At 45.1% G+C, this 12977-nt stretch overlaps 1 protein-coding gene across 1 annotated transcript; it reads left to right on the forward strand.

Moving 5' to 3' along the window:
* The first annotated feature begins 10601 nt into the window (after positions 1–10601).
* Positions 10602–11005, forward strand: LOC123987946 (putative mediator of RNA polymerase II transcription subunit 29). The gene is made up of 2 exons (XM_046286373.1): positions 10602–10623; positions 10758–11005. Exons 1-2 carry the CDS (start codon positions 10602–10604, stop codon positions 11003–11005), a joined length of 270 nt encoding a protein of 89 aa, XP_046142329.1.
* The last annotated feature ends 1972 nt before the right edge of the window (positions 11006–12977 follow it).

Raw genomic sequence — 12977 nt, forward strand, 5'->3', positions numbered from 1 at the left:
ATTCTTTCGAACTAGCATATTTTCGTTTTGCAGACAATCTGGAACGGCGATCGTCAATAGTTTCTTCACGCCGTGCCTTTGCGTTCCTTTTACGTTCTTTAGAAAGACGTAATTGCGTGGCGTCGTTTGATTCATTCGCATGATACTTCTTCATACGGGATGCATGTTTTGTAGGTCTACCCATCGCTTCAAGCAAACGTGGTTGGTTTGTTTTTTATTACAAACAATTATTGGTCGCTCCAAGCAAACGCAGTTGGTTTGTTTTTTATTACAAACAATTATTGGTCGCTCCAAGCAGACGCGGTTGATTTATTTTTACAAACAATTATTGGTCGCTCCAAACAGACGCGGTTGGTTTGTTTTTTATTACAAACAATTATTGGTCGCTCCAAGCAGACGCGGTTGGGTTTGAATTTTAGAAATAATTGCCAGTCGCTCCAAGCAGACGTGGCCGGTTTTGTGGATTTTAGAAACAATTGCCAGTCGCTCCGAGCAGACGTGGCCGGTTTTGTGGATTTTAGAAACAATTGCCAGTCCCTCCAAGCAGACGTGGCCAGTTTTGGATTTTATAGAAAATATAAAATAATAGTAGTTAAAACGACTACCTTTGCAGCAATTTTCAAAAGATTTAATTAATTATTACAGCAGTAGCAATCAATTGAACACGTAACGTTGCCAGGTTTTCGTTTCAACTGACTACGCGATCTGTCTATGGGCTGTAGCTATGTTTGTTTATATTGTGAGGACGATCGTGTAATGTCCCGGAATTATTCGCGAACACGCTACTGCACCGACGCGTAGGGAGAGCGGTTCCCTATGAGAAGGCAACTCGTATTTTTATATATATATATTATATATTAATTATAGGAAGGGATTATAGGTTCGGGTGGCACGCGGTAAAGGAGTAAAATCCAACGCTAGATTCCTTTCTCAAAATAATATATAAGTGAATTTATTCAAGAAATTAAATGTGGTGTCTTGTGTATAATATAAAAATAAAAAAAAAAAAAGGTAGGTAAGTAATATAAAAGAATATTAAATAATGTGATTAAATATTGAATTTAAATAATGAATTTAAGTAATTAAATATTGAATTGAATTAATGTAGTTAATTAACAAATGTTGCGCCCTGTGTTTGAAATACAAAAGAAAATAATGGTATTAGTAATGTACAATGAGTACGCCCTGGATTGAAAAATACAAAGAAACTAACAATCGTGTTTGTGCCTAAATTGGAATACAATAAAAGAAAATTAGATTATTACAAAAATAATTCAACCTAAAATAAAAATACAGAGTAAATAAATTTGATTAGTAGATGCGGTTCTAGATACGATTATAAAACTTGAATTTATAATTTAATATAATTTAATATAATATAAATGATTTGAATGAATTGTCGGGAAATTGGCCAAGATCCGTTCCGACGCTGTAGGAGTTGGCTCGTTCGGCCGCAGTTCGGTTTCTGGGCAACTTAGCCGTCAATGAACAGGCCGCATCCAAGGAGCTTCTGCTTTCGCTCGCTCGTTAAGCTTGGTAGCGAACTCTGCAAAACGGTATCGTCGCTCTAGAGCAGGCATGGGCAGCTAGTAGTAAATTGAGCCGGAGCGCTCTCCGGCGCTCCGGAGCTTGTCGGCGAGCTCAAAGCGGAGCGTGAACCGAGCCGAGCGGCGGAGAAATATCCCCACTCCGTAGTATCTTTAGGGTACGCAGTCGAAGCATGCATGTGTGACGTTCTCTGTCGAACGCCACACGTTCGTATCATCTCACCGCCGCAGCTCGATTTCTCCTACAATGCTGCCCCACCACCTCGAAAGAGCGAATCAGTAGAGTAAGCGCGCTCCCAAAACAGTGTCGCTGTCAGACGCGCTCTTTGAGCCGGTTTCGTGCCCATGCCTGCTCTAGAGCCAGTGTACTGATAGGCCGCATCCAAGGAGCTTCGGCTTTCGCTCGCTCGTTAAGCTTGGGTGCGAACCTGACACGTAGGAGAACCGCTGCGAACCGATAGTTGAGCGCCCCGGGTCTGACGCGGAACCTTTGCCGCTTTGCCGACAAAAGAGTCTAAGATTACTGAATTCTATATAAATCGTATCATAGACCCGTCTCGGACTACGATCAGAATCGAAGTGAAAATTCTTTGCGCGACACGCTCGTATTTATACCGGAGAACTGCTGACGTAGCAGTTTTTTTCTACCTGTGTTTTCGATACCGGAAGTGTTCGGACTTTGACCAGTGCGTACGTGACTCCGTGCGTATCGCTATCTCTGTCTACGCGCTATTGCCGTCTCTTTCTACTCTGCGCTTGTTCCTATCTCTTTCTATTCGCTATTGCTATCTCTCTCTATTTATTTCGCGCGCTGTGTCGATCTTTTATCGACGCGGTAGAATTATCGACGCGGTAGAATTATCGACGTATATAAAATTTTTGTTAAACGTAAATATTAATAAATATAAGATTCTGTTTAGTTGTTAATTACAAATATAATTATTTAAATCAATGTAGTACAAAAAATAAATAAATAAAAATGAACTGTTACATGTTTTGTAATTAGAAAAAAAACGAAAAATGAATAAATATTTTAATAGATATTAATTATTAAACTTCTTCTTATTTATTCCTCTTCCTGCTGGATGTTACAATCGCAATAATAGGCCAACTTATAGTAGAATTCCGTTTCATTGTGTGATAAGTGGAAAATAAAGCAATGCGATATACGTACAAAACTCATGGCAATGTTAAATGGATCTAATATAACATAAATTCACAAATACTTGCAATTTAATTAAAATTTGCATTACTTAATATTCAATAATATTTCCACGCGTCTTTTTATGCATCTTGGCACTGATTCGTATATTTATATCGTTATGATTTTATCTCACGTTCTCTTATTTGCTTCACAAAGCTCATTTTTTTGTTTACAGGTTTTCTTATGTACATTACATTTTTCAATATTGCCAATAAATTCTTCATTGGGTTCAAATGAAGATTGTTTGATACCCAGTGTATAATTTTATAATTATTACATTATTCTTCGAACTGAATAATATTCAATTTTTTTACCGGAGTCGGATTGTAAAAGTACATCGCGATAGATTGTGTTGGATCGAAAAAAACGTATTCCGACAGGTTGTATACTGAGTGTAATAAAACAGTGTTCGGTTACCGTTTGAAACAGATTACCTCATTTAAAATTGGACCAAATGACTTGAGGTTTTTTGAGAAGTTATACACATTCATTTACTAAGATATGTGCTTTTGTCGTTTTAAAAAATTGCAATTTGTTGAAATCGTGAAAGAAAATAGTAGAAAGCAATTTTTTCACGATTTCAACAAATTGTAATTGTTTTAAACGACAAAAACACATATCTTAATAAATAAATGTGTATAACTTCTCAATAAATAAAAACCTCAAGTTATTTGGTCCAATTTTAAATGAGGTATTCTGTTTTAAACGTTGACTAGACACTTTTTATTACACTTACTGTAATTATACTTTCTACACTTCATGGCTACATTAAGAGGATATGAATATTTCTATCATTGACTGTATTATCGTTTGGTTTTTGCGCATTTGAGGTTAATAGAATATTTACGAATATTTACGTCCAATATAAACTACTACGCACATACCAACAGGAATGTAAACATAGAGAACAATTTGTGTGATCCTGGAATGTGCCCCACCAATTCTCTCCCTTTGGAAGTCAGAGATTCCTGCTCAGTTTCATACGATCAGTGATTCGAACAAGTGGTAAGTACGAAACGAGCAATATTTCATTTTTGTATACGTTGTATATAATAATATATATTAATAATTCTTAATGGCTGGTGGTACGGTTTATTTAGTTGGTGTATTATTATAGTGACTTTGAACAAAACTATTTTTATTACATCAAAGAATAACTTATTATTTTCATTATTTAACTTTAGATTTTGAATTGTTAACAAATTTTTATTACAATTATTATAATAAAAAGTAATACAAATATGTTAACAAATATTAATAGATATTTTCTTTTTTTTATTATCAATAAAACCTTTTATTTCTATTTAAAATGTTCATATTTAATATTGCTTTCTAACGGTTGAATGTGCGCTGAATACGAATGTAGGAACCATTTATCGCTATTAGAAACGTTGTTCGGGTGTTAAATAACGAACGCAATTAAATGGGAACAAACGAATAACTTTATTTATTTATACTAGTCGACAGTAAACTTAGTATAAAATCGCAGATGCATATAATTAGAATTTCTTCTACAACTTGAATTTAAAAAAAAATATTTAAGTACTACTACATTTCGAATGTCATTTTTATCACTTTTATCGATGTTCAAACATACGTAGTTGATTCTATTCTATTCTAGTGGGCTGAGGCTAGCCGGGCACTCAGTCCTTGGGGACCATTGTACCCGGGCCGCTAGGCAGCCTCTTTACTGGCTGTGCCTTGGCAACTGGGCTTCTGTGGCGAAGTTTAGAAGCGCCGGCACCAGGCCAGCCGAAATGCTTAATGATGAGGGTTCCAAGGTCCCCAGGATTGCTCCTCTTCGGGCCCTTAGTTCCCTGCATCTTAGAAGTACGTGTAGAGGGGTTTCGTCCTCTTCCTCACACCTCGGACATAATGTCTCCTCCGTGAGTCTCATGCGCGCGAGGTGTTTTCTCGTGTACCAGTGTCCTGTCACTAGGCCCACGAGCATGCGCAGCTGCGCCCTGTCCAGGTGACTTAAGGTGTCACCCAGCTTCTGTGACGGTCCCTTAAATAGGGCCCTCGTGTGTCTCATGCCATTGGCGTTGTGCCAGAGCCTGGTGAATTCCTGGTTTAACCAGTCCTTGGCCAAGCCTTTCAACGCATAGGTTGAGACACCAATAGGGTACTCATGGCATGGCTGAGAGCTTGACGCCCCCAGTCGTGCCAATTCGTTAGCCCTCTCGTTTCCTGGGATACCAGTGTGGCCTGGTACCCATAGCAGCTTAACTCTGTTGTTCAGAGATAGCTGTCTTAAAATCAGTGCGCAGTCCTTGACTAGCTTCGACCCTATTTCCACTTTGTGGAGGGCTTTCAGCGCGGCCATGCTGTCACTGCAGATGTATATGTGTTTTCCTGAGTGGGCCCTATCCAAATTATATTTGGCGCAGGCCCATATGGCAAACACTTCTGCTTGAAAGACCGTAACGTGGTGGCCCAGCTTGTGGGTCATTTCGACCCTAGGGCTTTCCCCCGCAATCCCGGCTCCGGTGCCGATACCGGTCTTAGAGCCGTCTGTGAACCAGACCAGCCCCCCCGGAGTCAGAATGTCGTTTGGGTCTTTCAGCCATTTCTCCCTATCTGGGAGGATTAGATCATATTCTCGTCTGAAGAGGTACTCCGTCTTGCAGCGGTCCCCACCGTGGGTCAGAATTGACTCTGATCCCACATCCCTGAGGATTTCGGTGTGCCCGCCGCCCGTCGGGGACCATTCTTCAGCTTGGTGGAGGCGGATGGCCGCTCTCCAAGCCGTTGCCATCACTGTTAGATGGGGTGGCTTGATGTCGAGCAGCGCACCCATTGCCAAGGTGGGCGTGGTGGGGAGTGCACCTATTATCCCCAGCAGCGTTATTCTGTATATTCTTTCTATAGCCTTTCTGTGTGCTTCCCTCTTCATGGAGGTCCACCACACAATCGAGGCGTATGTTGTGATAGGTTCAAGGATGGCCTGGTATATCCACCTGACCACCCTTGGTTTGAGTCCCCATGTGGGGCCAAACATTCTGCGGCAGGCCCAGTAGGTGCTGATTGCTTTCTGGGTCTGCCTGTTCACATGGTTCTTCCAGGTGAGTTTTTTGTCTAGTATTACACCTAGATATTTAACCTCATCTGTGAGTTGTAGCTGCGTCCCAAAAAGGTGAGGAGCCTTAAAATAAAAGCGTCTTCTCCTTGTAAATAGGACCAGTTCCGTTTTGCTCGGGTTAACCGAGAGTGAGTGTGATTGGCACCAAGATTCTACGAGTATGATAGCCTTTTGTAATCTCCTCGCTAGATCCAACGGGTGTCTGCCTCTGACCGTGATAGAGAGGTCGTCGGCGTAGCCCTGAACCTCAAAGCCTTCCGAGGCGAGTATACGTATGAGTTCATCAACCACGAGGGTCCACAGCAGGGGGGACAGGACTCCTCCCTGCGGGCAGCCCCTCGCGACGTCAGCCCTCACCGTCTCCTCTCCCAGGCTTGCTATGGCTGTTCTGTTCGTCAGCATGTTGTGGATCCATCTTACGACGGAGTCCTTAATATTATACCTCCTCGCAGCTTCCTTAATGGCATCATGGGGTGTGTTGTCAAACGCCCCCTCGATGTCGAGGAAAATGCAGAGGGCAGATTCGCCGCTCGACAGTGCGCCTTCAATAAAGCCTACTAGTTTATGAAGTGCCGTCTCGGTGGATTTGCCGTTTTGATAGGCGTGTTGAGAGGGGTGTAGTGGTTTATTGGCCAAAACCTCGTCTCTGATGTATCTATCGACCAGCCTCTCCAGCGTTTTGAGCATGAAAGAGGTGAGGCTGATGGGTCTGTATGCCTTGGCAAGGTCGTAATTGTCCCTCCCAGGTTTAGGGATGAACACTACCTTGGAGTGTCTCCAGGCTTTGGGTACGTAGCCCTTCGCTAGGCAGGATTTGAAGATCTGGCCCAGGCGCCTGTACAAGTCCTCACCGCCCTCCTGAAGGAGTGCCGGAAAGATCCCGTCAGTGCCCGGGCTCTTGAATCTACTGAAGGAGCCGATGGCCCACTTCACCCTGTCTGTGTTTATCACCTTCTCCGCTGTTTCCCAGTCCGCTAGAGCGGGGTCGGTACGCGTCGTATCGCTGCGACGACGCCCCCGGCCCTCCGCTGTTGAGCCTGGGAAATGTGTCTGGATGAGGTGTTCTAATGTCTCTTTGTGGTTGTTCGTCAGACTTCCGTCGGGGCGTCTGAGACGATCCAACCCCGGTGAGGGGCCTGTTGAGAAGACTCTCCTTAACCTGGCAACTACTGGTAGAGCTTCGGTTTCTTTGCAGAAGGTCTTCCAGGCTGACCTCTTGCTAGTTCTTATTAGCTTTTTGTAAGCTTGCTGGGACCTTTTGTAACTGTCCCAGGCTGGCTTCGTATTTGCTTTCATGGCTTTGTTCAGTAGTCTGCGGGTGTCCTTTCTGGCTTGGTCCAATTTCTTGTTCCACCAGGGGACCCTTTTGTTACTACTTCCAATTTTGACAGGGCAGGCATCCTCGTAGGCTTGAGTAACGGCGGAGTTTAAGTGCTTCACCGCTTGCTCAATTTCGCCTACGGTCCTGGGACGCTGACAGTGCCCCTTAAGCCTCCCTTCTAGGCCCTCTCTGTAGAGTGCCCAGTTGGTGGCCTTTGGGTTCCTGTATGCTTCACCAGTGCCGCCTTCTCTGTCGCCCATTAAGTTGAACGTAATTAGGCGGTGGTCCGAGAGCGTGCTTTCGTCTCGAACTTGCCAGTGTTTGACAACCTGTGCCACCTTGTGGTGCCCAGGGTCAGGTCAATTACCTCCTGTCTACGGGAGGTGATGAAGGTGGGGGCGGAGCCTTTGTTTAGGATCTCCATGCTCGTGGTGGCGAGGTACTCTAGCAGTGCTGTGCCTCTGCCGTTGGTATTGGTACTGCCCCATACTGTGTGGTGCGAGTTAGCATCGCAACCTATCACCAGGTGCAGACCTTTGACAGCACAGTGATCTATCAGAGCCCTGAGTTCCCTCGTGGGTGGAGGTTCCTCGGAGTCATACGGTAGGTACGCCGAGCATACCACCAGCTCTGACTTGTTCCCACCGAGGTTAAGTTTGACCTTAACCACTGAAAGATCAGCTGTACAGAATTCATTAAGTTTCAGGGCCGCTATTTCCTTTTTGACGAAGATGCAGGCCCTGGGCCTTGTGGATGTGGCATCATAGTGAAGTGAGCCACACCCCGTGTTAAGCCCTCCTACGCGTTCCTTGTGGATCCAAGGTTCCTGTATGAGGGCTATATCTGTCTGCCCCATCGTTAGGCGGCACAGGAGGATATCCGTTGCCGCCTTGCAATGTTGCAAATTGATCTGCGAGAATCTGGTACCTTCTGACACCTTGTTGGTGCCAGATGTGGTCCGGTCTCGCTTAGTTGAAGTAGGTACGTTATGTTCCCTGCCGGGGCCCATTGTACCTACTTGTGAGGGGGCCCTTGCCGGGGCCTGTCCCTCTTCTTCCCCTAGAGCCGGCCTTCAGGGTGTGAGTCAGGGTGCGTTGGCTCCCCCTCTGCACACCCAGAAGCCCGGTTCTTCTCGTCGCCTCCGCCGTGGTCGGCCTTCCCCTTGACATTACTGCCCTGGGGATGCTCCCACTAGACGGAGGTTGCATGTCGGTGGCCTTCGGTCCTTGGGAGGATCCGGCAGCCGCCGTCGTAGTGTTGCAGCCCTTGGGTGGGGTGGGTGGGAGGGTGTCGGCGCAGGGTGGGAGGGTCTCCGTGGGCGCCGTAGCCAGCGCCCTGGGCTCCTCTTCTCCTCCATCCACACCACTCACCCCCGCCTTCCCTTCCTCCATCGTCGGGGCTGCTGGTCCCGGTTTGTTCCCTGGGACCGTGTTGGGGTTCTTTTTGTCCTCCGTGGTCCCAGCAGGTCCCTCTCTAAAGAGTGCCCTGCGCAGGCCCACGTGGACTTCCGAACCTTGCCTCTTGATGAGGTTGTATGATGCCGGGTCAACCCCCAGGACGAGAGTAACCGAATTCGGCCCCTCTCTCCTGCTCCACACTCTCCAGAGGTTCGTGTGGAGCCCCGGGTTCTGACCCTCCATCATTTTTAAAATTGCCTCCGTGGCCACCGGAGGGCCGGGGATGACCGTGACCATCCTCCTAAGCTTTGGGAGGCGCCGGCCATCCAGCACTTGGAGGACCGCCCCCTCCCAAGGCCTGATTGTGGTGGCTATGGCCCTCAGCCATTCCACCGCTCCGGTGTCCGCGCAAGTCACCAGTAGCAGGCCCCCTCCGAACCGGCACTCGTCGAAGCGCGGCATGGTCTCGCCTTTCTGAAGCCCACACAACGCTCCCACGATCGCCTGCTCGATTGCGGAAGCCTGCGCTTCCGTGAGGGTCGACTCCGGATAGTTGGCCGGCGCGATCGCCAGCCTCCTCTCCGCCGTCAGCGCCTCACTAAAGCTTTTAGGCGAAGGAAAGATTCTTTGTCTTTTCTTCGCGCAAGGCTGGGTGTTGGGGGAGACGGATGGTCGGGTCCTTTTGAGCCCCTTACCTTCCGCCCCCTTACTATCCACCCGCGACGTCTCTGCGCGGGGTTTCCCTGTAGTCGGGCCCCCCCTCGCAGCGGCCGTCGCGGGGGCCATCCCCGCCTTGCATGTTGTCCCAGCGGTAGCCGTCTTGTCGGAAGACTCCGTCGACGCTAGGAGCGCCAAGCGGGCCTTCTTCTTTCTGGCTGCTCCGCTGAGCTTAACCTTCCTTCGTGCTACCGGGTTCGGTCCTGGGATTGCTCCCTGGTCGGCCCCGGCCGCGCCGGAGGAAGGCTCTTCATTGAGGGTGAGTAAGTCCAGAGCCGGCAGGGTTGTGACCTCGCCTGCCCCAGACATACTCGCCCCAGAACCGCCCGTCGGCGGTGTTTCGGAGGCGGTCCCCAAAATTGGGTCCCTTCCCTCCTCAACCGGCCCGCTTCCGGGTGCGTTCCTGTTTGTGTTTGTTGTTGTGGTGTTCGTGTCCGTGTTCGTGTCCGTGTTAGTGTCCGTGTTTGTTTGGGTGTCGTTGTTTTCTTTGATTTTTGTTTTTGTTTCCATATGTGTCCCACGAGTAGTCGGGAAGTATAGGTCCACCCCTGCAGAGCCCGCTTGCAGAGGTAAGGCTAGATACAATGGGGGGGCGCCTGGTACCCCAAGGGCATCGTTCGTGACACCATTACCCCGGTGCCATCCAGCTCTCGGCACGATTGCTTACACCTTAGCTTGGGGAGCTGGTCCGCGACGGGGCTTTAGTTCCCCTCCGAGGGTTTTTAGGCCTTCAGGGGTCACTTATAGCACCCGTTGGCCGGGGCACTCCGTAGGCGCACCTTTTCCGTTTCCTGGTCGCCTGAGGCGTCCCGTTCCACGGTACTCGGGGCCCACTTCACGCACCCGGTCGTCCTCCTATCCGCCACCCGGAGACGCGCTCGGTTGGGGCTCAGCCTGGATCGACCAAGGTCGTCCTGGTTCCCCGCGCCCCTTTCGGGGGTTGGGGCACTCCGAGATACGTAGTTGATAATATTTTATATATTTCGCAATTAAAATAATCAAAAATTTTAGTCACTGGTGAAAAATAGTTTCCGGATTCGTATTCAGTGAATATAATAAAAATATACAAGAAGTACATATTGAATGTTAGTTATCCTAATACGCTTTAAAAAGTATAGATGTGTTTCGATATACACGGTCTTGTCGACGTTCGTGTGACTTTTGTTCTATACAACATAAACACTATGTCACTGTAATCGATAACATTCCACCGCTGGTCAATTAATATTAATGTAACTGTTATTACTTATACCTTTTTTTGCAAATATCACATCTATATATTTCTGTTTCAGAATAACCCCGAAGTAATAAAAAGATAAAAAATAATAAAAATATGGCCGAATCGGAGAACAATTGTAAGTATTATTTCAACTTTAATAATGGCAAAAGAGTACAAGAAAAAATTAAAAGAAGCTGTGCAAAATGTATATAGTGCATAATTCAGAAACATGCCTGCAGTATATATATATTTCTTTTTTTTCTCTTTCAGATCATCAAATGTTTCGAGACTTTCAGCTGCTGCTGCAGCAGCAGCAAGAGCTGCATCAGCGGCAGCTGCAGCAACAACAAGAGCAACAGTTGCAGCAACTGAGGGAGGAGCTCCTCCCTCAGCAACAAGAATGGCAGCAACCGGGGGAGGGGCCCCTCCCTCAGGAACAAGCTATGGAAGCGGAGGAATCCAAGGAGGCGAAGCCACCGCGAAATATGTATTACAGATTATTCTTTATTATACTATGAATTATTTCCTCGTACAGAGGAATACAATATTGCCCTTATCAGAACACCTCTGTTGTTCAATATAAGGGCAAATATTTATAATAATAATAATATTTTTAATAAATACATATCTAATAATGTAAATTTTTATATCATAGAGCTTGGGGTGGCGGCTGGGCGGTCACGGCGCCTAAGGGGGTACCGGGGAGGAAGGGGAAGGGGGGTAGGGGAATTATTATACAGTTCAGCTTTTATTAATTATTTTATTTATTCATTATTTTTGTGTGAAATAAAAAAAATTAAAGTAATTTAAAAAAAATGGTATTCGGTGTTCTGCTTTCTTATTATTATTAACCACCTGTATTTGATCCTTACTTAACCATTAAGAACGAAATACCACCTTACGGCATCCTACAAATATTGTTCGTTTCTCTAATTCCACTAAAAAGTGTGAAATAAAATAATTTCTAACAAAAAAAAAATCCGAGTTCGAAATGCACTAACAAGTATAAAATAATTTCTATTTCATTTATACTAATATTCCGTAGCTATTAATAATATCTATTTAATCGTTAAATAGGATACTAAATATATTTCAAAGTTTTCGGAGGCGGCGTAAAATTAAAAATACCCGAACAAACGGTGCTGCCAATAACGATTTGATTGTGGTATGGCAAACTTGGTAATTAATACGTCGTAAGAGAAAAATTATAGGTCCGGCTGAAAACATTTGTAATTGTAACGATTGTATCAGAAATTCGCAGCACTCCTGATGTACATGCACTATACTGCAGTTCACGAGAGACCATACTTAACTCGCGCCGCTCACCAGGTCTAGAGAGATTTTTAATAACGTGTGTTATTCCCCTCTCCAGCTTGCTTCTTATTATACTTTGCGATCATATAAATGGTGGGCAGAAATATATGACGTACGATAACTGATAACCGGTGATGATATTGAAATGTTTCACGATACAATGAAATTACTATTATTTGTCGCAAAAAAAAACTGATGTGAACGCAAAGTAAGAAGCAAGCTGTAAACGGGAATCACACGCACTACTAAAAATCTCCCTAGACCTCAGTAGGGGTCTGGTTCATTTTGTCGAAAATCATTTTGTCGACAATCACTTTGTCGACACGATCACTTTGTCGACAATCACTTCGTCGACAATCACTTTGTCGACAGGATCATTTTGTCGACAGGATCGTCTTGTCGACAATCACTTCGTCGGCAACCTAAACCTAACCCTAACCTAACCAAAAATCACAAAATTTATAAAAGAAGAACCAAATGTCTTATGTGTTGTCCTGTCTTGTCCTGTGTGTTTGCCCTGCATGCACCCCGCTCCTCGCCCGGCAGGTTGGGATACGCCAGTTATGGTAGGCTAAGTGGTGTGATCAATTTCTACAAATGTCAGATATTTAGGATTTCTGAACCAATTAATCATGTTGACCAATTAAATGTCGACAAAATGATCATGTCGACAAAATGATCGTGTCGACAAAATGATTGTCGACAAAATGATCGTGTCGACAAAATGATTGCCGACAAAATGATTGTCGACAAAATGATCGTGTCGACAAGATGATTGTTGACAAAGTGATCGTGTCGACAAAATGATTGTCGACCAAGTGATGGTCGACAAAATGATTTTCGACAAAGTGATCGGCTCCCCCTCAGTAGGTCACTAGCTGCGTGAGTTAAGTGCGGTCACTCGTGAACTGCAGTATAGTTAATTCGTAATGGGTATATTGATTCTCGTTGAATATTGTTTACTTGAAATTATCAAACGGGTCATTTGTCATTGGTTGCCGATACCTGAACTAGGATCTTCCTAGTAGAGGAAAAGTTTTTAATTTTGCGCCGCCTCCGAAAACATTGAAACATATTTCGTATCCTATTTAACGATTAAATAGATATTATTAATAGTTATGGAATATTAGTATAAATGAAATAGAAATTATTTTATACTTGTTAGTGCATTTCGAA

This window comes from Osmia bicornis, chromosome 7, assembly GCF_907164935.1.
Source record: "Osmia bicornis bicornis chromosome 7, iOsmBic2.1, whole genome shotgun sequence".
Classification (NCBI taxonomy): domain Eukaryota; kingdom Metazoa; phylum Arthropoda; class Insecta; order Hymenoptera; family Megachilidae; genus Osmia; species Osmia bicornis.